This window comes from Protomyctophum parallelum (genome assembly GCF_964188405.1).
Source record: "Protomyctophum parallelum genome assembly, chromosome: 20".
NCBI lineage: Eukaryota > Metazoa > Chordata > Actinopteri > Myctophiformes > Myctophidae > Protomyctophum > Protomyctophum parallelum.
In genome coordinates this window covers 26109553-26133627 of record NC_139718.1, presented here as the reverse complement: position 1 = coordinate 26133627, position 24075 = coordinate 26109553, and the positions used below count along the sequence as shown (strand labels likewise).

General features: G+C 43.5%; 3 protein-coding genes across 8 annotated transcripts in view; 1 reads left to right on the top strand and 2 right to left on the bottom strand.

Annotated features, from left to right (window-relative positions):
- mideasb (mitotic deacetylase associated SANT domain protein b) overlaps window positions 1-6837 on the bottom strand; it is a 29655-nt gene extending 22818 nt beyond the window's left edge. Inside the window, exons 1-3 of one of the 4 annotated variants that reach the window (XM_083791506.1) lie at window positions 6507-6837; window positions 3828-3904; window positions 291-2204 (exon numbers count right to left, since the gene is read on the bottom strand). In XM_083791506.1, the coding sequence (XP_083647632.1) occupies window positions 291-1871 (1581 nt within the window). In that variant the 5' untranslated portion in view covers window positions 1872-2204; window positions 3828-3904; window positions 6507-6837. Of the gene's footprint in view, window positions 1-290; window positions 2205-3827; window positions 3905-4923; window positions 5292-6506 lie in introns of those variants that run through there. The other 3 variants (XM_083791503.1, XM_083791504.1, XM_083791505.1) reach the window with 3 other exon arrangements.
- Window positions 6838-7522: 685 nt separating this feature from the next.
- On the top strand, window positions 7523-11755 carry ptgr2 (prostaglandin reductase 2). Of its 3 annotated transcripts, XM_083792178.1 has the most exons (9): window positions 7523-7656; window positions 7769-7864; window positions 7968-8086; window positions 8581-8772; window positions 9567-9737; window positions 10332-10544; window positions 10752-10961; window positions 11065-11104; window positions 11323-11755. In XM_083792178.1, exons 2-9 carry the CDS (start codon window positions 7825-7827, stop codon window positions 11379-11381), a joined length of 1044 nt encoding a protein of 347 aa, XP_083648304.1. In that variant the 5' UTR covers window positions 7523-7656; window positions 7769-7824; the 3' UTR covers window positions 11382-11755. The 3 variants fall into 3 exon arrangements, with proteins under 3 accessions (XP_083648304.1, XP_083648305.1, XP_083648303.1); XM_083792177.1 differs by lacking the exon at window positions 7523-7656 and having other exon boundaries at window positions 7675-7864; XM_083792179.1 differs by lacking the exons at window positions 7523-7656; window positions 8581-8772 and having other exon boundaries at window positions 7671-7864.
- A 1432-nt stretch (window positions 11756-13187) lies between these two features.
- On the bottom strand, window positions 13188-24065 carry tmem62 (transmembrane protein 62). Its single transcript, XM_083792176.1, has 14 exons — window positions 23761-24065; window positions 23408-23647; window positions 22708-22819; window positions 22311-22448; window positions 21186-21231; window positions 19251-19392; window positions 18760-18884; window positions 18468-18590; window positions 17895-18050; window positions 17385-17544; window positions 17029-17227; window positions 16219-16323; window positions 15985-16103; window positions 13188-15861 (listed from the first exon to the last, which is right to left on the bottom strand). Exons 1-14 carry the CDS (start codon window positions 23776-23778, stop codon window positions 15541-15543), a joined length of 2004 nt encoding a protein of 667 aa, XP_083648302.1. The 5' UTR covers window positions 23779-24065; the 3' UTR covers window positions 13188-15540.
- Window positions 24066-24075: the final 10 nt, after the last annotated feature.

Below are 24075 nucleotides of genomic sequence, written 5' to 3'. Positions count from 1 at the left end.
TACACTAGCGTAAATACTGTATGCTCTGTCACAGACTGTCCTACAACTTAGTTTTTTTTTTTTTTATACGTAGATTTTCAGGTTTATTAACAGTTGAAAGGAATGAAAGCATAAGTAATGATTTAGAAAGAGAGAAAATAGGACAGGGACAGAGAGACACAGATAGCAGCAATATCCGATATACAGATTTGGACTAGAGTACTAAAGCTAGACTAAACATTCACAACCTTACGCACCATGAGAGTGCCTTAACCCACTGACCCACTGCTGCTGACATCCAGCTTACTCACCTTAACCACATGAGATGGCAGAGACTCCATTTCTGAGGCCTTCTGTGCGAGTGTTTCCAGGTTCACTTCCTGAGAGACCCTGCGCTTCCTGCGTGTGCTTTGGATGACCCCTGTCGGCGCCGCCTGGATCTCCACTGCACCGTTCTGGGAGGAGCCTGGCGGCCCCGGGCCCAACTGATCAGAGGAAGAGATGAGGAAGGGGTTGTCGGACGGTGCCCCACCTTCCTTGGAGAGCCGCCTGGATCTGCGAGGCTGTAGCTGGGGCTGAGACTGAGGCTGGAGAGAAGGTTGCAGGGGCTCACTGGGTTCCTGTGGTTCTGGCGTGATGTCCTGGATGATGGGCTCCTGGACCTTTGGTGGAGCAGGTACAGTAGTCTCCTGGGAGTGTACCACCACGGGAGGCTGTGCGTGTGGGTGAGGGTGTGTGTTTTGTGAGCTGGGGTAATAGTCAAGCACATGAGGGTTTTGTTGTGGCAACTGCTGATGTTGCATTTGCTGCTGCATTTGGTGCTGCTGCTGTTGCTGTTGTATTTGCTGCTGCTCATGGTGTATTTGTTGTTGCATTTGTTGCTGCTGTAGTTGTTGCTGTACATGTCGTTGATGGAGGATCTGCTGTTGCTGCATCTGATGGTGTTGCTGCTGCTGTTGCATTTGCTGCTGCTGGAGAATGTGGTGTTGCTGTTGCCGATGTATTTGCTCTTGCTTCTGTTGCTGCTGCAACTGGTGTGGGGGCTTTGCCTGTGTTGAGTAATTCAGGTTGGGTAAGGTTGTTCTGTTGCCCTGGAAGGTCTGGTAGTAGCCTGCTAGGTGCTGTTTAGGCTGGCCAAAGGCTAACTGAAATGGCTGTAGGACTGAGCTGCCCCCTGGGTTGGACACATTGTGTTGCTGAGCATTGAGTGCCCCTGGTTTAAGAGGTTGCTGAAACGCCTGGGATTGCTGCTGCTGCTGTTGCTGCTGCTGCTGCTGCTGTTGCTGCTGCTGTTGCTGGTCCCACTCCAGGTCCCTGGCCTTGGCCACATCTCTGTAGACCTCACCAGCAGGGTTGGCCCCTACTGGCTTGTCTGGAGCCCTGGTAGGTGGTTGTGGCTGCTGCTGTTGTGGCTGCTGCAAGCCAGGGGTCTCGTGCAGTGCCTTTGCAAACGTCCCAGCCTGGGGCCTTGAGTCAGTCACATTAACACCTCCCAGGTAATTAGCAAAGTTCTGTCCCCAGTTAGCCATTGCAGTCCAAGCTACGGCTCTCTGTTGCTGGGGCTGAGGCGGCTGTTGTGGCTGGCCAGGCTCCTGGGGAGCCCATTTCATAGGCACTGTTTGCTGATAGTGACCCCGGCTCTGGTCACCCTTATCCGGGCTGAAGATGACCGAATTGAGATACATGTGAGGGGCCTCTGGGTTGGAGGACACGGTGCTAGCGGCCTCGCTTTGTCCGGGCTCTGAGGCAGGGCCACTCAGACCATAGTATGGGCCCTCTGGGTGCTGAGATGTTTCCTTCATCGTTAAGCCTTGGTCGGTGAAAAAAGTGATGCGCTTTCCTGTTCTCTTAGTGCTGGGCTTCTGCTGGGCCGGTACGCTCATGGCCAGCATGAATGAAAATATGTGCAGGTTTATGGACTGGGGGGGGGGGGGGGGGGTTACTGCAAGCAAAAGATATTCCCTGCCCCAACAAGTCCACCAGCTATTATTTATCTATTTATTTATTGAAGCTAATTATTATTTGTATAAGTCCACTATACAATGAAACAGCAAGGGAAAAAATGCTTGCGTATACCCCTTAACAGGGTACATACAATAGCATAAAAAAGGTGGTAAGAGCAGTTGTCTGGGTCAAACAAGGTACTCCCCTCTGCTGTTGTACGTGATCTACTCAGTGGCCGGCTTGAAGGAGTCCATGTGTTCTGCTGATTCATGTACAGCTCCCTGTGAAATGAGAATGGGAGAGGGGGGAGGTCAAGCAGGGTGCACTCAAACTAAAGAGGTCCCCTGCAGGGGGCTTCCATTGTCAGCCCCGCCTCAGCGATGTCAAAACCTGCCGTTTGCCTTTTCAACAATAGACCTCGGCTGAAAGGTACTGGGTGGGAGAATAGAGGAGGGGCGGAGAGATAAGAGGGGGTGGGCGGGCTAAGCTATGTCATTATTAGCTAAACTCACATGACACTGGGATATGGGCCTGCAAACAGTCGATTGTACAGATAGATGATCTAGCTCTTTAGGGACCCGGGTGGGAGTTTGGAGAGATGTCTCAATCGATGGTTCCTGAAAATTATGTTGTGGGGTGATATTACGGCACAGTTTATGACAGCCTGGGCGTAGCACTGAAGCTCATACAGAAACACTGACACACATAAATGGACAGACTAAAATAAATCTTGCACTTCTATCCTTGTGAAGACGTTTGAATGGTTTCCATTGACAACGTCAAACTCCCTAACCAGAACCCTAACATCACTTATACATGTCTACATCTGAGCTTAACCTAAATCTAATTATAAGCTGAAAACTATGTCCCAACACTAAAACATTCCCATGACAAGTGTCCTCACTTACCAATTCCAATTATTTTAAGCTCTGTATATCCTTCTGAGGACATTTTGGTTCTCACAAAGATTATCAGGCTACAAAAGAACACATGGGTGGGTGTGTCAACTCAGGTTCAATATGTGGAGTTAATTGGTAACTGGAGCACTTTCTCCCTGTGCAGTGTGCACTCTAAAAATATTAATTACTATAGCTCACAGAAACCTTCTGCACTTTTCTTGAAGCCCCCCTGTGGTTTTTGTCGACACCAACATAGAAAGAAATGGGTCAAAAGCAGTTGTTGAAACGCTACACAAATTACTCTTTACAACAGCCTCTGACTCATCAGTCACAGAAATAAAGGGAAGCCAGTGCCCTTTGAACCATGCATGCATCCTCAAAAGGGAAGGGCAAATGAAAACTGAGCAAGGCTGAGTCATTACAAAAGGAAAATGTAAAAAATGAAAAGTGAGTGCTGAATAGTCTTGTAAGTCAAAGCAGCTTTACATGCCTTGCAAGAACTGGTACTCAGAGAGACATTTGCACTGCCATGGCAACAGATTGCAGAATATAAAAACATAAATATCTGGGGAAATTATTGTTATTGTTCAGATAACATTAGAATGCTTATGTGTGGCATTAGCAATACTTGAAGCTTTCCTGCAAAGGCAAAAATGGGCAAACCTTAACCTTGCCTACTGCAGAATTTTACACAATGCAATTTGTCAGGATGACATGCATAAATATAGGAATCTAAGATATATGGGGTACACTGAGGCTACCTCTGACATCTGAAGAAGAGATCAACAATTGTCACCCTTTACTCTGGTGCCCCACTAATGTAACAAGCGAGCATGCGTGCATGTGCACGCGCGCACACACACACACACACACACACACACACACACACACACACACACACACACACACACACACACACACACACACACACACACACACACACACACACACACACACACACACACACACACACACACACACACACACACACACACACACACACACCTTAAAATAGACAGCTGCAGCTGTTCAGATCCTGCACTGGCTCCGCTGTGGGGCAGCACACAGACTGAAGAACCTGACTGACCAGGGCAACAAAAACGTGGTGATCCAAACTGCTAGACATGTCATGCATGCTTATAACGTGCTATGCATTGTGTATATAGGCCTACTTCGCCATAGTCTGGGGAGCAATTATATCGTTTTTCTATATGTGTATAATGCTAAATCTCAAAATTGTAATGCTAAAGGAATAATTATCTTTCTGCAGAATGCATGCACTGTGTTGAAACAGTTATTTTAAATGAGGCGCTCGGTGAGCATGCACAGTATGCACACTGACTCTATCTGAGGTGAGGGATCATGACGCATCACAGGTACAGTATTACACAAGCATCATGGGTTTAACTCAATAAACAAGACGACGCGTTAAATAGTCGTAAATCCATTACCGTTTCCCAATTTAAACCACCCCATGCCACCCCAAGTCGCGGCGAAAGTGAACATGCAAGAGTCAAGACAGACATGATCGTGTAGTTACTATAGTTAATAGACTACAAGTGTGAATTGGGCTGTCATCATCAGACAAATGGAGAAAGACAGAGAGAGAGGAAAAACACCTACTATATACTATATAGACCTTTCCCGGACCCCCTCCTCTGTTGCCAGCTAACTCAGCGCTATTTACGAGAAGCCCTTTGTTGCAGAAAACGGATTATCCAGTTACTAATGCCACTGCAACCCAGGCAACAATGCGCCTAGAAGCAGTAGCATGAGTCCCGAGTTGAAGTATTGGAATACAATAATGTCATGGACTCACTTATTACTTGTCAACACATCTGTTACGCCACACGTCCAATATAATCCACTCTCCGTGAGGAAAATACCCTTTATTCCTAGTGTATAGTATATATACCAGTGATAATAAGCACATACGTCGATGTGGTCGAACAATAATAAGTGAAGTGCAGAGGGGGTCCGTGGAAGGGAGAGAAGGTAAACAAACTTTGTCAACAAACTGTCGCCAAAATAACCACATGCTTGTCGATCACACTGCACTACAACCAGCAGCAACGATGAGGTTTTCAGCTCGGGTACTTACGGTGTCTGTCATAATAATAGCTGGTGCAAACAGCGTTGTTGGCCGCAGATCACCACCAACTACAGGTCCTCCAAGCATCCAACTGGGCCGTGCAAGACTGAGCCCCGATGATGACTGCATACATCCCCAAGGTTGACTCATGCAACGCTGACCTCACGACTATTTTTCAAGTCAAGAAGCAGGGGTGGGCTCTGGGTTTGCCGAACACCAGCGAGCTATCCGGTCCAAAACGAGGCGCCGATCTGCAGAATCGCGGAGGCCACTCCGCCTTCGTTGCACATTATTGCACTACGATTGCACGAAAACAGTCGCTCGCATTGGCAATGCGGCCTTTTCTCTTCGTAGCGAAACAACACATTTCTCCCCGTCTTGTGATCATCTCTCTCTCTCTCCCTCTCTCTAGCCTGTTCGCCACACCCACTTCCATGCCCATATATGGCCTTCCCCTTGCATGCAAACCGCTGTAATTTACGGAGCAAGCTCACTCAGTCCATGCGGGAAATTCCGACACAGGGGCAGAGAGGACCCCGCATTGTTGGCCCCATGCGTGGTTACGAGTTTCCAAACCGTTGAGAACACAAACGTGTAGTTTTGTTTTGTCAGCGGGCTAAATATCCAGATACATAGCCCTACAGTAGCCTACACTGATTTCCATTTCCTAAAATGCAGCCCACAGCATTCCAGTTTCTATTAAAGAGGAATCACACACATTACAAATACATCTATAGGTGTGAAATGACTATTTGCAGCATGTGGTTAAGTGGTTTCGCCTCAATCTGGTTTTGTGTCATGTAATTTATGTTTAATATGAGGCCTACATGTACAGTGTACATAAAATGATCATAACATAATAACAATAAGCCTACTGCACATTTCTCTCTCCCCATCACACACACACACACACACACACACACACACACACACACACACACACACACACACACACACACACACACACACAATTATATATATATATATATATATATATATATATATATATATATATATATATATAAACTAGTTTAATACGTTTTTTATTTATGCACGCTTACTTACCTACCTTTTCAGACAGCATGGCTATGGGCATGACCAGGCATATGCCTGACAACATGGTGATGGCATGGTTGCTTAAAATGTACATGTCGAGTCAAATTAATACACCTGACCTGCCATTATTGTGTCCCTGTCCGTTATCGTTGCATCATTATAGAAGCGCGACTCTTTTCCTGCCATTACCTGTGCCCAGAAATAAATGGCCAATCTTATAGGATATCAATTCCGCGCATGCATGGTGGCGGACATATATAACAGTATACTGTAAGATCCAGATACTGTGCATTTGTGCAGGATGGAGACATGGCTGATTTGATATGTAGGCCAATGAAGGCCATATACCAATACCCATATTGCACGAGGCTGTCGCTTGCCAAAAAGAACGGATCTACAAGCTAGGTTAGCTTGTGTGTAGTCGACTCGACACTGAGCTAAACAACTGTTAAATTATAATTGCACATGAACAACATAAGGCATCGAGGCTCGAGCTTTACCATACATATATTAAACCATGCATTTCCAGTACTTACATCATGTAATCCTAATAACGCGATGTCCTCTGCATGATACGACGCACACATGTTGTTGTCTTGTTTCACGCCATTATCCCCATTGTGCTGTAACATTTCCTCTGCTGCCCGCTGCAGCTGTGTGTGTTATAACGTTAGATGACAGAAGAAACCCCCTGAAACTTTTACCCCCCCCCCCCTCCTTTCCTCAGCAAAGCGTCACTCACTTCCCAGTTCCACTTCTTTTAAGAAACGTCCATAAAAATCTAAACTTCACCGGGACCAAAAAAAGCAACGATTAACGAAATAATAATCCTCTATTGTTGTTAGGGAACGATCTGTTACAAAAGCACCCGGCCTGCTCGAGTGCAGTTTGCTGTTGTTGAATCAGTTCATCCGCTGCGCTCTTGATAAACTGGCCGATTATGCATGCGAGCCAGACAGACATAACAACAGTGCCAGAGCGAGGCCGCGTTCCATTTCTTCCCCTGCACAATGCTACCTTTGCGGCCTTGCGCCACCTTAGTCGATAGATGGCAGTCATGATAAACAGTAGCCCTGAAACATGACTGTCATGATTATCATGACAGTCATTGCGCAACTGCAGCCTGTTTTACGCAATCTCTACATTACAGTCCAAACGTGTATATAAACATTCCGATTTAAAATTCAAGTCCTCGCCACATGTGCCACGGGTGTTGTGAAATTTGCTGGTACAGTGATTAGCATTGCTGCATCCCGCGTTGTTTAATAAAAAGCATATTTATCCGAGCGCCCCGGCTACTTTTCTCAAACGGGGTTCGTTTGGGAAATACACAGTTCCACACCGGGAGCGCACTTGCCTATTAAGTCTGTATTGGCAGTGCGGTCAGCGTGAATATATCGAACACACCGATAGTGCCACACTCCTGAGACTCCTCCCGACCGATAGGGGCGCGTAGTTGAAAGCCAATGGCAAAAAAACAGCTCGGATAAAAATGCTTTTTATTAAACAACGCGGGAGGCAGCAATGCTAATCACTGTACCAGCAAATTTCTAACACCCGTAGCACATGTGGCGAGTACTTTATATTTGGGATCTGAATGTTTATGTACACGTTTACAATGTAAATGTAGAGATCGCGTAAAACAGGCGGAAGTTAAGCCATGACGCTCGTGTGAACCATGGCTAGGTAAACAGTAATCACAACGGACACATGATACGGCTGTGTATTTTAGCAGCTAGTTGGCTACAGTGTGCACCGTGCTTGCTTATAACGGCTGTACCGTGTCTCCTGTCTTAAGAGTTTGGTGAATTGATTCTCGAGGACTCTCAGGCGTCGGTCGTTGCATGTGTGAATATGTTGCAGGTGCAAAGAGTGGTGTTAAACTCTCGACCCGGTATGTATGTATGCATGCGGTATGTATAATGTATGTAGAGTAGACCAGGTTGTTACCAACTTTTATAGAGTTCTAACTTCTGTAACTCCTTCTCTTAATTAAGGTACAAATGGGGTGCCAGTTCCAGACAATTTCCGCCTTGAGAACGCTACTCTATCACGCGACCTGAAACAGGGAGAGGTCCTCGTGCGAACTTTTTACCTCTCTGTCGACCCTTACATGGTAAGTTCATTGGTAACTTTACATCTGCATTATTTTTTATGAAACAATCATAGGTTTGGGAGCAATAAGCAGTATTAATAAATGGGGGAAGTGCTCCTTTAATTGTTCTGCAACAGATTTGCTTCACACCAGAAGCAGTTAGAGCTCTCGTTTTGCAAAATCATAAGCAAGAAACCCATCTCTGATATCCAATGCAACTATTGATTATCTTCTTATTGGTTTGTCTTTTGTCAATAATGTTTTTGATGATTGAATAATCGAGAAGTTGCATAATAGTTTATATATCAACAAAAACATCTAATTGATTGTTCATAGTAGACTAAATCGATTTGTCTGATGAAACACTTGAGCCCTATTTAATTGTTTGTCACAACAGTGTCGCACAGAAATAGTGAAAGTAGTTGATCTTCAAGATCACTTGTTAAATTGATTATAAGTGTTGCATCCCTAAAGCTAAACCATTCTATGACACCATTTGTATTGTGTGATTCTAGAGATGTCGTATGAATGAGGACACAGGTGCTGAATACCTGACACCTTGGGCCCTGTCTGAGTGTGTGGATGGTGGAGGTGTTGGGGTGGTAGAGTCCAGTTGCTGCAACACCATTTCTGAGGGAGATACAGTGACTTCGTTTATGTGGCCTTTCCAGACCCATAATGTTATAAAAGCAAGTTGTGTACAAAAGGTAATATTAGTGTATGTATACAGTGCTTGGTTTTTGTTAGATCTAGGTTATACCATGTTGCACTGCCGGTCTGCCACTATGTGTGCCATACCCATACCCCAAATTTACAGATCAATTTATGCACTTTCCGGGAAAGCATCTGTGTCATTTTTCAAGAGAACATTCACACAAACAGCTTTGTGTGTTTGTGTGAATCATAGCGATGATTTGGCTGATCACCCATAGCGGTGATTTGATTGGCTGAGCAAATTTTATTGAGGATAAAAATCACACCTGTGTGAAGTGAGGGGTGCTCTTATCATCGTAGACAGTGTCCTGATACAAATATTTGTGGCGATGATAATTTGTCATCATGACGTAACATGTCTATTTGTAAAGATTTTTTTTGGCTTTTCTGCCTTTATTGATAGTATCAACTGAATACTGACAGGAAGGGGGAGACATGCAGCAAAGGTCATCATAAACAGGACTCGAACAGCGACGCGCTGTCAGGCCAAAGCCTATATGTGACATGCACCCGGACCACTGTCTATTGCTTCATTGTTAATGGGAATTTAATCTTTGTGATGAGGTATGATGACAAGAGCGCCCCTCACACAGGTGTGATTTTCTTTTGTTCAAATCTTTGCTTCTGGGTGTCCCTGGAACAACATATTTTGAGACATGAAAACGTTTTGAGAACTACTGAAAACAGAGAGAATTGTTGGGATTTAGAAGACATTAGATTCGGCATCAGGTTAAATTAACACAAGCTTTTGCCGTGCACTCAAACTGTCATAATCTTTCTACCACAGGTTGATCCCCAGTCCGTAGACGGGCATTTGTCCCACTTGTTGGGTGCAGTTGGCATGACAGGCCTCACTGCATTTCTGGGCATGAGAGAGAAGGGTCATGTGGTCAAAGGGGCTAATCAGACCCTGGTGGTGAGCGGAGCAGCTGGGGCTTGTGGGTCCATAGCTGGGCAGGTAAATTCAAAGTGTACAATAATAATGCATTTTATATATAGCATACAAGTGAATATAACACTTTTTTTTTTTTTATTCACATGCTTTACACATGCAGGGTTTTAATCTAAAATGTGACATCTTTCTTAGTGTACCCAGGCCAAATGTCTTCTGAATGTTACTAATGTTAATAAGCCATTTACTTTGTTTTTACAATATTGAGTAAAGAGCATCTGCTTTCCAACTTTGTTACAATTTTCCATAGAAACTTGAGAGACCTGCAATAATTTGGAAAGGACCAGGCATTTGTATTTTAATTTTAATTTACTATGAACTTCTCGTGATTTGGGGAGATTTCTATATTTATCCCTCTACAGCCCTATAAATTGCTTTGGCAGCCTTATTAACAGTGTTCCTGAGTCCTTGTAAGCATTTACTTGGCAATACTAAGCATATATATATTATTTAATAGGACCGTGGACAATACTAGCAAGCCATTTTCACATAACATCAAGTGTTAACACAAAATGTGCATGTGACAAGAAATGTTCTTGAAAATTGAAGTGAAACCCTAATAATATTTAAAAAAATCTCATCCTTCTCTTTCTATCCAAGATAGGGCGTCTGGATGGCTGTGAGAGGGTGGTGGGGATCTGTGGTTCCAATGAGAAATGTAAAGTTCTCGTAGAGGATCTGGGTTTCTCTGCGGCAGTCAACTATCGTCAGGAGGACGACATTTCCACCAGGCTCAGGACGTGCTGCCCTGACGGGATAGATGTTTACTTTGACAATGTGGGAGGCCCCATTAGTGATACTATAATAGCACAGGTACAGTTATGGACACACTACACCTACTTGGATCCAAGAACTTCCTTATAATAATCATTTCAAGTATAGCTTTTACTGCAGGAAATAGATGACATATGGGGGTTGGAAGATTTCGCTGAACTGCATATTCCTCATGCATCTGCACGTCTGTCAGTTGTGTAGAAGTGGTGGACGCTCATCTTTCCCCCACTTCCCCTCCACCTACAGATGAATGATGGTGGTCATGTGGTCCTGTGCGGTCAGATATCTCAATACAACAAGGATGTGCCTTACCCTCCGCCTCTGAGCAAGGAAACGCAGGAAGTTCTACAGAGCAGGAATATCACTAGGGAGCGATTCATGGTGTTGAACTACAAGGATGAAATTGATGCTGCCCTCATTCAGCTCAGCCACTGGGTTAAATCTGGACAATTGAAGGTGAGGGGTGTGTGTGTGTGTGTGTGTGTTTGTGTGTGTTTCTGTTTGTGTGTGTGTGTACTTTACTACTTGCCCAACATTAATAATTGTCTGCATTTATCAGGTCTTGGAAACGGTGGTGGATGGCATTGAGAATACGGGAGGTAATGTGTGATAATTTATTACCTTATCATTACTGTTGAAATGTTTATTTTGGTGTATTCACTCGTACGAAAAAAAGATATGCAGTCCATTTTCTTCCTTTACTGTACATCAAGTGACTATTTTCATCAAGTGACTATTTTCAAAGCAGTGATGTTTTTGTTTTTGGAAATTAATTTAATTCAAATCAATACAGAAATATTTTCTTGTTCTTTTGCAGAGGCGTTTTGCTCCATGATGAAAGGTGGAAACATTGGCAAGCAGATCATTAAGATGTGATTGAAGCACCCACACTATGAAGAGATACTGTCATATTTGCTAACACTTCTGCCGGGGGTACAGTATATGAAATGATTGAATTCAGAATAGTTTTAACTAGCTGTAAATTTGGAAGTTTATGCAATCACTGATTTTAGAATTTGAACTTGCACTGTAATTACACGTACAATAAAAACAATGAGTTGTAAATCAGTCTTATAGCAGTAGTTACAGTTTACATAGGCCTAATTGATATACTTTAGTGGGCAAAGTATTGTGGTAATGACAAAGGATTATAGTAGCACTTTCATGTTATGAATATAAAAAACTGGACATCTGATTTATCATAATGAACAATTTATTCCACAGCACTATAAACCATTCATGAAATCAAATTGTGGTTTCCTCTCATTTGTCACAATTAAAACATGTGGCATGTGTAAAATCATTGATTTCTTAATATATATATATTGAAGTAGTCGTTTTTACCACAGAAGAGGATGTGGAAAAAGTCTGATTTACATCAGTCCGTACAGTCAAAGTGAACTTTTCTGGTGGTTAATCCTCAATGTACAGTACAAAACAATTGTCTCTAGTTTATGATTGGTGGCATTTCGTGCTGATGACAGTAGAGCTGTGAGGCTTATCCCTTTTAGACAAGGCATTGGTGCTTATGATGATGCTGAAAAATAATAGTCCCATGCATAAAAATGGGGAAACTGAGCTGAACTAAAAGAAAGATCCAATCAGGATGTCCGGGTCACTGGGTGGCGCAAGGATACATTTCCTCCCCACCACCGTGGAGGGACTGGGGTTTGAATCTTCCACGGTGCATTCAGCTTGGGCCGGGCACTCCAATGAACACAGTTGGTCGTGTTTTCAATAGGATCCCGGGCAGGGATGGCAATCTCTGTCACTGCAGGTTTGTTGGGGTGCCTGTTCAGCAGGGAGTGGAACTGAGAACGAATTCCTCTGAATGGGTTATGCCCTCCCAATGAAACTCCTCACTGTCAGGTGAAAAGAAGCAGCTATCAACATCAGGTGTATTGCAGCAGCAAGGCTGTGGTTGTCACTACATTAAAACGCCCGGGTCCATGAGGCCACCCTCTCCAAGAACAACCAGTAGGGGTCAGCAGTGACAGAGGGATTTGGAATTAGCATAATGACAAATGGGGAAAAAAGTAAAAAACATTGATCTGAGAATACTGCCCCCCAGTGGACTTGTCAGATAACATTTGAGAGGTACCGAATGAGCATCTATACAGATTTTAAAAGGTTTTCTCAAAACAGAAATATAATCAAGAGATCTGTGAGAAACAGGTGGAAAACATGCCATAATTGAAGGCATGGTCCATTTCACATGGCTTTAAAAAAAATACAGTGGTCCAGTGGTATAAGCTGTGATGGGCCACATAATTCCCAGTAGCTTCCAAGTTCCAATGTCCTTGCAGATTCGAATTAGGATGTATAAGTTTTGTCTTATTACAGCTTTGAATACAAAATAAAATACATTTTAAACAAATATAGACCGAGAGTTATGGATGCAACTATGAATTCTGCATGACTGCCAGAATAGTCACTCTGAAGGCTAGCAAAAATTAGTTTTTTGTAAACGGACATTAGGTTTTTATACTGGCCGTGTAACCTGTCGTCCCAGGTGACTTTGTCTTTGTCAACCAGCCCATGCACGAGATGGAAGCATCCAGTGCTAGAAACACTGCCTCTGATGGTCACCCAGAATAGATCTGTAGTTGCATACATAACTGTTGCTTGCTCTCACACACTCACAAAAGGAAGTTACATTCTGAACAAGGATGATTTCACAAACAAAGCTGGAACATTTTACTTCATACTTCATATTCTTTGCTTAACTTAAACAGACTGATTGCAAGGGAGGACAATCCTCCTAGATTAAGATCCCCACCAAGTGCAGTGATACAGACATGGGATCACACAGTAGTACAAACAAAATAAATAAACGGCATAATACAAGTGCATCTCATTTCACCACAGCTATAATCACATTCATCATTTCTTAAACTTATTTTTAGCCACCACACGTCTACATTGTTCAACATGGTTTATCACTGAGCTACTGCAGTATAAAAACATCAGTTACTGGAAAAACTACTGGGTCCAGCCTAATGTTCAAGTGCTCACTTTCCTGAGAAACGCACAGCTGATGTAGTGTGACATTTAGCAAGGAGTATGAGTCAGGCCAGCCTCTGTGTCATCATGTTTGGCATTACAATACAGTAGTCCAGAAATTAAACGGCAGGACAATTTTCAATTGCCCAGGCAGGCAAAAAGGTTTGCACACACACCATATTTTAAATATTCATAGATGAATTAAGTACTGTTTTGATCTGTGTGTAAGTGTACTAAATATGTACTAGTAGTAATAAACATTTTGTATAAAATGTAACCACTTGAACCCTAGCATCCCATTCTGGGGTGGGGTGGTGGGGGGCAAGAGATTGATGACGAGGGAAAAGTAAAGAACATAACCCCGGTCAACTACATATCAGTTGGTGTTGATACACTATACTCCTTGCTCATTGAGGGTCACCAATGTGTCAGTAAACACAGGGGGGGGTCAGTGCTTTGGCACGTTCAGCCTTCAACAGTGAGGAGAATGGGTTTGAAGCTCTTATTCATCCTTTGGCAGAGGTAAGGTGGCAGTTGGCCAAGGCAACCCTTCCAAAAAAGTGCTAGATCAGAACACAGCTGATGGCAGAACACAGCTCTCATATAGTAGTATCATCTGCTGTATACAGAAGACCAGTTCCCATACAGCAAAACGCTATATATCCTCCTTCACTATATCCAAGTTTATAGTTTTTCTTTTTACACTGTACACATGCTATGAACATGGCCAGAAACAATAACATGCATATTAAAACAATACTACCTAGAAACAGGATAGTGATATAAAGTGACTTTGGAAGGAGGTGAAAGACAGGTGAAGGGAGTACAAATGCTGTGTGTGGAATGGGGGTGGCATGTAGGTAGTGCAATGACAAAATATATAACCATGAGGAGAGTAAAAATAGATTTTTAGACTTGTTTCACACTGCTGTTGTGTGGCGATCCTCACCCACAGTGTCCACACTCCACAAAGATGAAATAATAGTCATGTCATGTGTCATGCATTTCCCCTGTGAGCTTCTGTGTTGTTGTGCACTTAAATTGTGCGTGCTCCTGTTTGAGATTGTCTATGACAATGCTGTTATGCTCTGATGACTGACTAAGAAATTTGTACATGCAACTCTGTGGTTTGTGCAGTATGTCGCACATAGTTACAGATATAAACAAATGAGACGAACTCTACAGCTTGTGTATTCACTAAACTGTATATTCCGTCAACTAGGATGGATGAATGTTCGATTTGCTTTGCTGGGTGAACCGCCAGTGCCGCACAGACTCACTGGAAGCAGTCTGTTGAGCTTTCTGTAATGGCTCTCGATTTCACCGGAATCAGCGCAGCACAGAAACGTGCAAAGCAGTACAATAATAATAAATAAAAAAAATAAAAAATCCAATGGCGCTAAGGCCACAAATACAGTGTGCGATTTTATAATAATTCACTGGTTGCTGATGTTTTTTTAACATAGCTGTAGAAATATATTAATGTTGTTTGTGATGCTCAAAATATTATGTCTTCGTGTGTCCTGCACTCCTCAGGTTCTACAGGACCTGTGTTGGAGCTGAAACGGTTTGTAAAAGGACAGTGGTTTTCAAAGTGGGGGCTTTCATAGGGGCAGTGCTAATTGGAAAGGAGAGGAAATATAGGTATAAAAAGTTTCATCAATTCAAATTCAATTAAACCTATAGCATCCCTATTTTGCATTCATAATATTTTAGGGAAGTAATTCACCAAATTTTGACAAACATTTCCTTTGTTTTTGTGATTCCGCAATAGGGGCCACAGCCAGAGAGGTCCTTGGCATGGAATAGTTTGGGAAACCCTGTAATTAGACATAAAGGAAATATCATTCATGATAAGTTGATCTGCTTTACTTGTACAGACCAGTGTTGGGGAATACAAATAAAAGCCTGCCCACCATGGCAACCCATTTCATTTGAAACGGTTGAAACAGCTAAACGTAAGTGAGGCTCAAGGAGAACTGGGCTGGCACAGTGCAACTAAATAAAATAAAAATAAAAACAAATGTTACTGTCAAGAGGGAGAGGTGGTCTTGCTGTTGTCACGGAGATGAGGTGCCGGGCCAGACCAGGCACGGTAGACCAGAAACAGGCTGAGGCCCAGCGCCCACGTGCGGACCGGAGACAGGAAGAAGGCCAGCGGGCCGTAAGTCTCCAACAGGAAGTAGCAGGAGTAGGCCTGCCAGGTCAGGAGGAGCAGCATGGCCGCGTGCACCGCGAGGGTCCGCCAGCGGCAGCCTGGCCGCAGGAAGTGGGAACGAAAGGTGTTGCCGCGGCAGCGCTGGTTCAGGCTCCAGCACAGGTAGCAGGTGAGAGGCATGTTGAAGAAGAGCAGCTGGACACGAAGCAGGGAGGAAGGAATTCAGCTTTATAGCTGCACACCATGAATGCTGCTGTCAACACATTCCACCAGTGTTAATATGAAAACTCCACACCATCTATAGAAAGGTCTACTTACTTGAATGACACCAACAACATAAGTGAGACTGCCCTCCAGGAAGTGGCCATCGATGAATACTCCAAATGCGAAGCAGGCACCACCATGCCCATCTATCATTTCTCCTATGAACCACGGGCCTGTGGGATGACAGAACAAGCCCACGACAGCCGTCATGACAGAAGAAGAAGAACTTTTACAATATCAAAATGTATTGTACACCCTACTCTTGTCTGACCGACACAAAGGACTCACCCAATGCCGTACACAGGTTGAAGAGCAGTAGAGAATAGTAGAAGGTGTTCATCTTACTGACCAGGTGCAGGGAGAAGCAAGCTTGAGAGGACAGCCCTGTAGATGCTGGAGAGGAATGGCAGTAAATTACTTATAGTGACCAAAAATACTATTTTGATAGTTCTTTAATCTATCTTTATTCTTTATTCGGATCCCCATTAGCTTCCGCTGCTGCGGTCACTAGTCTTCCTGGGGTCCACAAGTCATGGTTGAGAAGACGGAAAAAGCATGATTTATACATTTTGCAGCTCAAGCTGGAGGTGAGACGATTCTCTGTCAGCTCACTCTCACTGGCTACTGCAGGTTTTTGCTCAATATGCCATGGCTGTTTAGAAAGGAATCTATGATATCAAATCAAAGAAAAGTGTCCTGCACACTATCCGAAACTTGCAAAAAAAAAAGATGCTATTTAATAATTCAACATGTTGTGTGTGTTTTCTTTGATTTGATAACAAGTTGTAAATATTACAGACTCTGTCCCAGTGCTGTGGTTGACGTACAGAGTAGCAGCATCAGCTGAGCTGTGTGGTTCGTTCAATGCATGTGGCACACAGCTGTGCTGTGATTGGTCTACTGTATGTGCGGACAGATACACATATAGAGACAGAGATAGCTATAGAGATAGACAAAGCCTGTCTGTTCTACATGCCGTAATAAAACAAAAATTGACATATAACATTAGTGTCCAGAAGGAGAAGAAGTGAATGGCTGAGGAGAACGGATCCTCGTTTTACGAGGCTGCCATGATGATGGATGGGAGGTGTAACTGACCTCTGCCAGAGGGAACAGGGAGGAACCTGAAGAGCAGCAGTGTAACGACATTCAGCAGCATGATGATGATGAAGGCCACACGGCCCAGGATGTAGTGGTCTGTGAGGAGGATGAAGGACTGAAAGAGGCCGAAGCTGGGCGACAGGTCCTCCTCCAAGGTGAACTCCTGCTCCCGCACTGTTGACCGTCCTGCAGAGTCCTGACACACACACACACACACACACACACACACACACACACACACACACACACACACACACAAATCATAGTCATGATTCCATTGCACAGAACATACGTCAAACACAAATAAACAAACCATTCCAGAGTCTCAGCATGTGTAGTAGAACAGTACCAACCTCCACTTTGACCCGGATGCTGTGTAGTCCAGTGAGGTAGAGAGAGGGGTCCCACAGCACGACATACAGAGGGCCCCCAGCAGGACGACCCGCTCCTACCGGCTCCCCGTCCACATTCACATGCACTGCCGTGACCGGAGCGTCAGAAAAGGCCAGAATTCTGGTGGAAAACAGGAGGAACAGAAGTTAGAATTGAATAGTAGTGAAAGCTGATGTAAACCAAACAAGAAAGCTGTACTGGGGTGGCAGGGCAACAGGAAACGAAGAAAATCAATGTCCATGTACTGTCTAGGAAACGGAACTTTAAAGCAAAGATCCTGAATACTCACATCCCTATACAATATTATAGTCATGCAGACGAACAGGTGGTCAATTATAATTATGATAAACGATAACACTGGCTGGACATTTTTACATAAATCAACAGATAATGCATAGTTTGAAGAAGATGGAGAGGGCAGTAGTGTGGGAGTCTGTCACGGTTCAGGATGACACACACAGAGGGGAGACCTGATGTGCGTTGATCTCTGTATTCGACCCAGAGGCTCCAGGCCAGGGTGCAGGTACTGTGCCTCCTTTGGGTTGGTGATGAGCACAGCAGGCCACTGCTCAAACGTCAGGTCAGAGAAACTCAGCATGTCATGGTCAAAGGCCAGAACTCTATACCTGCAGGAATGAACCATGAAATAAGGGGTGTGAAACAGTTCATGAAACCTAATCGATTAAAAAAATCGGTCGATTTATAAAATATTCAATTAATAATCAATCGTTATTTAAGGCTAAACGTTTAAAAAATAATGTCAATACAAAACAAAATAAAGACCGGCTATATTGACTATTTCTGACACTGTTGCCTGACAAAAATAACACTTAAAATTACAATTATTCGATTCGTTGATCCATATAAAGAAATCCATTCTCAAACGATTCTCAATTATTCGATGAATTACAAAATAATCATTAAGAAAATAATCGAGCCTACACGAAATGTACCAAATTGAGATGCAAAGAAAGTGAAAAAGACAAATGGAAGGAAAGAACCAAAGAAAGAAAAAAGGAATAATGAATGTCATGCTGTATTACCTGCGGTTGTCCATCCAGTCCCCTAGCTCCAGCTCCAGGGTACCTTGGGGGTGTCGGCTGTGTAAGACTGGCATCAAACCTCCCAGAGTGTGCAGGTGTCCACACAGATAAGCGACAGCTGAGCTGCACATGGGGGGGAGGGGGGGGGGGTACACTTAACTACAGTACTGTATATACTGTACACCACATGAAGCAAACTATGTGTCAATTGATATGTAACAGTATAAGAACAGTAGAACAACAGCCTTAGCGGAGGTATACCGATTAATTTATGCATTCCACTGTTAGTTACCTCATCACGTCCCTGACTCCGGGAGAGGGAGAGATGACAGTAGAGGTGGTGTAGTGACCAAACCAGATGGACTGGTTGCTGCTACGACTCTCAGCCCTAAACGATGCAAGCAAGTTCATCTGGGTCTGGGGGCCATTGGCAGGGGTAAAACATAGGTGAGGAGCTTTTGTCACTCTGTGCTTGTTGTACAGTAAGTGATGCATTTTCACAGAGGAGCACTCAACCATCTCACCATAGTACACACTGTAGTTACAGCAGGTATAGAATTATTTGCATACCTTTCTAAGCCACACACAGACACACACGTATAGAAAAAGCATTTTTACCAGACAGATCAGAGTGGCAGGGATTAAAACAGATCCAAAATTAAAACAGATCCAAAATTAATAAACGAGGGAGTAAATTACTTATGCCTACAGCTTATATATTATTCACTGATTGCATTTTATTATGTTATTCTTCTGCTCCACTCTCCCACCCAGCGGGCCTACCTGGTTAAGAATCCCAAAGAAGTTATATGGCCTCTTGGGTCCTGGTGTGAGGGTAGCATCAGCACAGATGAAGGAATAGTTTCCAAAGGGAGTTTTGTGAACATAATGGAAGGAGCCAACTTTCTGATTAGCCGAGTACTTTCTAGAGAAACATCAAAGTAAAGAAAGTCAAAGTAGTAAACACAAGTAAGACGCGCAAACGCGGGAAGCGAACGCAGCTCGTGTGTGTGTGGTTGTGTATGTGTGTGTGTGTGTGTGTGTGTGTGTGTGCTACAGCTGCGCCCTGTGTGTGTGTGTGTGTGTGTGTGTGTGTGTGTGTGTGTGTGTGTGTGTGTGTGTGCTACAGCTGCGCCCTCTGGTGGCGGGCGGGTGGTGTAACAGCGGGACACACAGACATTCAGCCCTTGCTGTCATAGTAAGTGGCTCACTGCATTCGCAATCACTGCGTTCGCAAAAAGCACAGTTTGGAACTGAGCCAGCGGCTGGCTTCCAGAATGATCTCGAGGATAATCTAATTCACGAAGCTATAGAGATGAATGAATGAGGCCTCTAATGCCTCTGAGGGAATTTGTCTTGCAGGAGATGACCACAACATTAGAAACATTAATGAGACGTGACATCAATCAGCTTCAAGAGCAACAGAACAATTGAGGCATGAAATATTGTTCATGTCAAAAGGACAGGAGCAGCAGTCTGGCCACGTAGGCTTCTATTTCTGTCTTTCAGATAGCTCAGATAGCTTGGATTAAAGTCAATAAATGGGCCTGCTACCACTCATGTTTCAAAGACAGGCAACACAGTACAGAGATGTGCACTATGGTTTACAAACAGTCAGATAAGACTAGACGAATCATACTTTCAGTTTACGGGTTCAACATTAAAAAAAAACGTTTTTAATAAATTAAATTAAATAATCATCTAATAGAGCACCGAAGTCTGACGTCACTTTCAGTAGAGGGCGTCAGTCCCCAGGTTCATGTATTTTTTTAGTTGCATTGTAATCCCCATAGGGGGGATTTTAGATCGCCTCATATAACAACTGTGTTTGAAAAATAAACATGTCACCCCGGCCGCTTCACTCATATGGATATGAAGAATGAACTGACTGAGAGAAAACGCTAATGTTACTGTTGCTGAATTAGTTAGATTTTCGCTAGAAGCAGACTGTATCATATATGAGTGACTGACTGTTGCAAACGATACAGAGACACCTCCCTGACAATAACGCCGAGACAGCTTGTTTATTTTTGGACCACAACGCTTATAGTAGACGATATTAAGATCACCCCATGTTATTCTCCATAGAGAAATTACTTCCGCGAACCAGGGGAATCGAAGGGATGAGTGAGTTACGTCAGAACTTCGGTGCTCTATGTCAACTACTTTTAACCTGGCATCCTTTTTAGGTATGTTTACATTTCCGACTAATAAAGTATTCAATCAATCAATCAATCATATATGTCATTATAGACTAAATAGTTCAGAAATAGTGAAAATAGCCAAGCTCACAAGGTGTTTTCAATTTTTTCAATTCTTGCACAACATTGCAGAAGGAGAGGACACTGGAGCGTATAGAAAATAACCTATGCGGTCTTCATCAGAGGCATGACTCTGATGAAGACTGCATAGGTCAAAACGCTATATTACCGTCGATAAAAGAAGTCAAATATACTGAACAACATATTTTATTTAGAATGATATAATATTACCATTTATATAATATTGTATTTACAGTATAATATGCTATAATCGATTATGTCATGTTGCTGCATCGATGCAGAATCGTGCATCGCGATGCATTGTTGAATCAATTATTTGACACCACTAATATATATAATTTAGATATAGTTGCATGCATATGCAAGCTTCAGTTAATGCCTAGGCCCTCTTCTAGAACATGGTGTAATGGTGTATTGACCACACCATATTACAGACCTGTAATAGTTGTTGACGCTGTCCAACGAGATTATGTTGAAGGCATCTGTTGGGAGAACGGAAATGGGGTAAGACACTGAACAGTGAGCTCCAAGCACATCAGAGCCCAGTGACATTTAACTGTTATGAACACCAACAGGACAGACCAGACCAATTATAAAAATGACAGAGGGCAGTTATTTTTAGTTCCCTTGCCGTTTATAGGAAAACAGAGGGTAACAGCTCAAAGGAGGGAATGTAGCCTACTAGCAGAATTCAATCCCAGGGCAGGAGGGCTATGTGTGTGTCCAGAGGGACAGTGGATGGGGATGTCTTAACCAAAGAACAGTCCAATATTCACATGAAGAATTTCCTTCGAGACAATGGATGTTTAATTCCACGACTACATTTCCTCGTGTTACTCTGAGTCTGAGATATCGATCGACATCATTCCCTCGTCGTTACCAGAGAAGAGGAAGAAGAAGAAGAAGAAAAAAACATGACAAACTGACAGGACATTTGTTAAATAGATGTGATCAATAGTATAAGAATATCTGTCAGGAAAGGAAATGCCTCCACAGATACAATACCATGGATTTTTCTAGTCTGTACCAAAGTGGGGATATCTTGTTTCGCATCTAATAGCCCACGATCCAATAATGGAGGGGGGGCTCTTTTCATATGATGCTACAATAAACAGCTGAATGGACAATGGACTCTTTCCATTCTCCAATATGCTGTAATCTGTTTCTCTGATGCTCGTTCAGTTCAAGGAACAGCATTATGCAGTGTTGGTTTAGACTGATGAAAAACTGGCCTAGAGATTTGCTGAATAATGCTTTCATTTTCAGCACTCGGATAAATGCTCCAAAATATGTGGGTGGTCAGTGGAAAAAATGACTTAAGTTCAAGATCAACATAACAACGGAAATATCAACATAACAAAGGATATTCTCTGACATGCAGCTTCATTATGTAGGCAAGAGATTCATTCTGATGGAAGCAAGAAAACATTTGTTAGAAATCTAGTGTTCAGAGATGCTTGTAATTTTAAAAAAAATCAACATTTTGTGATTTATTCCCCCCTACAGATTATTTACATAGCGTTTACTTTACATAGCGTTTATTTACTCTAGCGTTAATCACCATGATTTCCACGGATGTCGATCCATTTTGTGCGCTCCATCACTCTGGACCTCTTCAGTACATTGTGATAGGCCTGCCACTCCACCTCGTGCTGAAGAGACCCAACCTTACTCTCTGTCTTAGCGTCCGTCAGATCTCCTGTCATACACAAAGAGAGGGAAATATTGATGCTTGACGATACAAGGTCAGGGATAAAGCACATTCAGCACTACTGTCAGACAGATCTATGACTAAGAGTCAGAAAAATGAGGACCCCACCCACTCCGGTAAGGCAAGGTGCAGCCACAGTGCATACAAGACTCTTCCTATAGGCATCTGATTATGTGAAAAGCATCAAGTTTCAATGTGTAAAAACAAGCTTTACAAGCTTAACAAGCAGGAGAGAATGACCAATTACCTGTTGCAAGCACCAGAGCTGGTTTGATAACCTCAATGGTTTTGGTGCAGAACTTTTCAAAGTCTGGAATGCGTCTTGGGTCACGGAATCGGCTAATGTGAATGTCAGAAACCTTGAGTCAAAAAACAAAACAAAACACCAAAATATGGGTGAATGAAAAACAATCTAAGTCCACACTTTTTATCCATAATGTATAAATGATAGATAAGGGGTCAGGACAACGAGGCCTTTTCGTGGAGGGGTCAGAATGAAATTTGGACTTTTAGACTGTTTTTCGTCTGTGGTACTCAATTAACAAGGCCTGATATTAGATGAAACATCATAGCAGAGTGACAATAAGTACTTATCTCAGATCCGCCTTGCTTGTCCTTGTATAATACCCAGGTTACTATGTACACAGTACATAGACTCATAGAGGACACCAGCAGAGTTCAAAGTCTTCACTACTGTGGTCGACTCAAGCTGATTTATTTTTTAAATGATAGCTCTCCGGTCAGTGACCCAGTTTGTAAGGAGTTAAAATAGGTTGGCAGGGCATCAAATCCAGCTATAGCCAGCAATTCACTGTTAGATCATGTCCTACTTAATTCATAGCTTTGACAATGTTAGTCAATAAATACTCGATATGAAGTCAATGCTCTGTCAAGTCAATTTGACAGTGCATATAGCTATAACAAGACATGAATAACGCCTCCCTCACCTGTATGAACCAGAATATATTGTCCAATTCGCCATCGGGATAAGGTGGCAGAGCCCCCCCGGACACATCTCGGGCAGAGGGGCGCTGGATGCTCCGCTTGGGGTGCCAAGCCGTGTCGTAGCTGTCCAGCACCCAGGAGGTGATGCACGCCAGGGCCAGTCCAAGCAGAACCAACGACCCGAACAGCCTCAGCATCCTCCTCCTGTAGTGGTGAGGTTCGGCTAACTGCTGCTGCTTGTCCTGGACACAATAGCTAGCTAGTTACTTACTGGTGGTTGTGCTGGTGGGGACTAACTACTATACAAAGCACACGAGCATTAACTAGCTACATGGCTAGAAGCCGAGGCTCACACCGCTGTCGCTGTGTCCATCGCAGCCCGGAGGGTGGCATCGAGGCTCAACGTTCATCCAGAGCTCCGTTCAGGTGTCTTCTTGTCAGTGAGGAGGGGTGGTGGAGGAGGAGGTGGAGGAGGAGGAGGAGGAGGAGGAGGAGGTAGCCTGCTGCTAGCTCGCTAAGCTACCAGAGCCACCACACTGACCGGCTGGACTCGGAGTCGTCATAGCTAGAGTCGTCATAGCTTTGATGCATCCTCCCACAAGTCTTTGCGGGAAGTGTCATTTTTTTGGGGTCGCGTTCCAAACAGATCACTCCCATCTCTGATCCATCC

Bases quoted from the DNA above. Each gene is read 5' to 3' on its own strand.
- tmem62 (XM_083792176.1), bottom strand. The intron at 18,885-19,250 runs GTAGGCCCGCTG...AATGGCCCCCAG, and splicing joins TCTTTGGGATTCTTAACCAG to ACCCAGATGAACTTGCTTGC. The intron at 17,228-17,384 runs GTTGGTACTGTT...TGTGTGTGTCAG, and splicing joins GCATCCGGGTCAAAGTGGAG to GACTCTGCAGGACGGTCAAC.
- ptgr2 (XM_083792178.1), top strand. From the start codon at position 7,825: ATGTTGCAGGTGCAAAGAGTGGTGTTAAACTCTCGACCCG. The intron at 8,773-9,566 runs GTAATATTAGTG...TTTCTACCACAG, and splicing joins AAGCAAGTTGTGTACAAAAG to GTTGATCCCCAGTCCGTAGA. The intron at 11,105-11,322 runs GTAATGTGTGAT...GTTCTTTTGCAG, and splicing joins TGGCATTGAGAATACGGGAG to AGGCGTTTTGCTCCATGATG.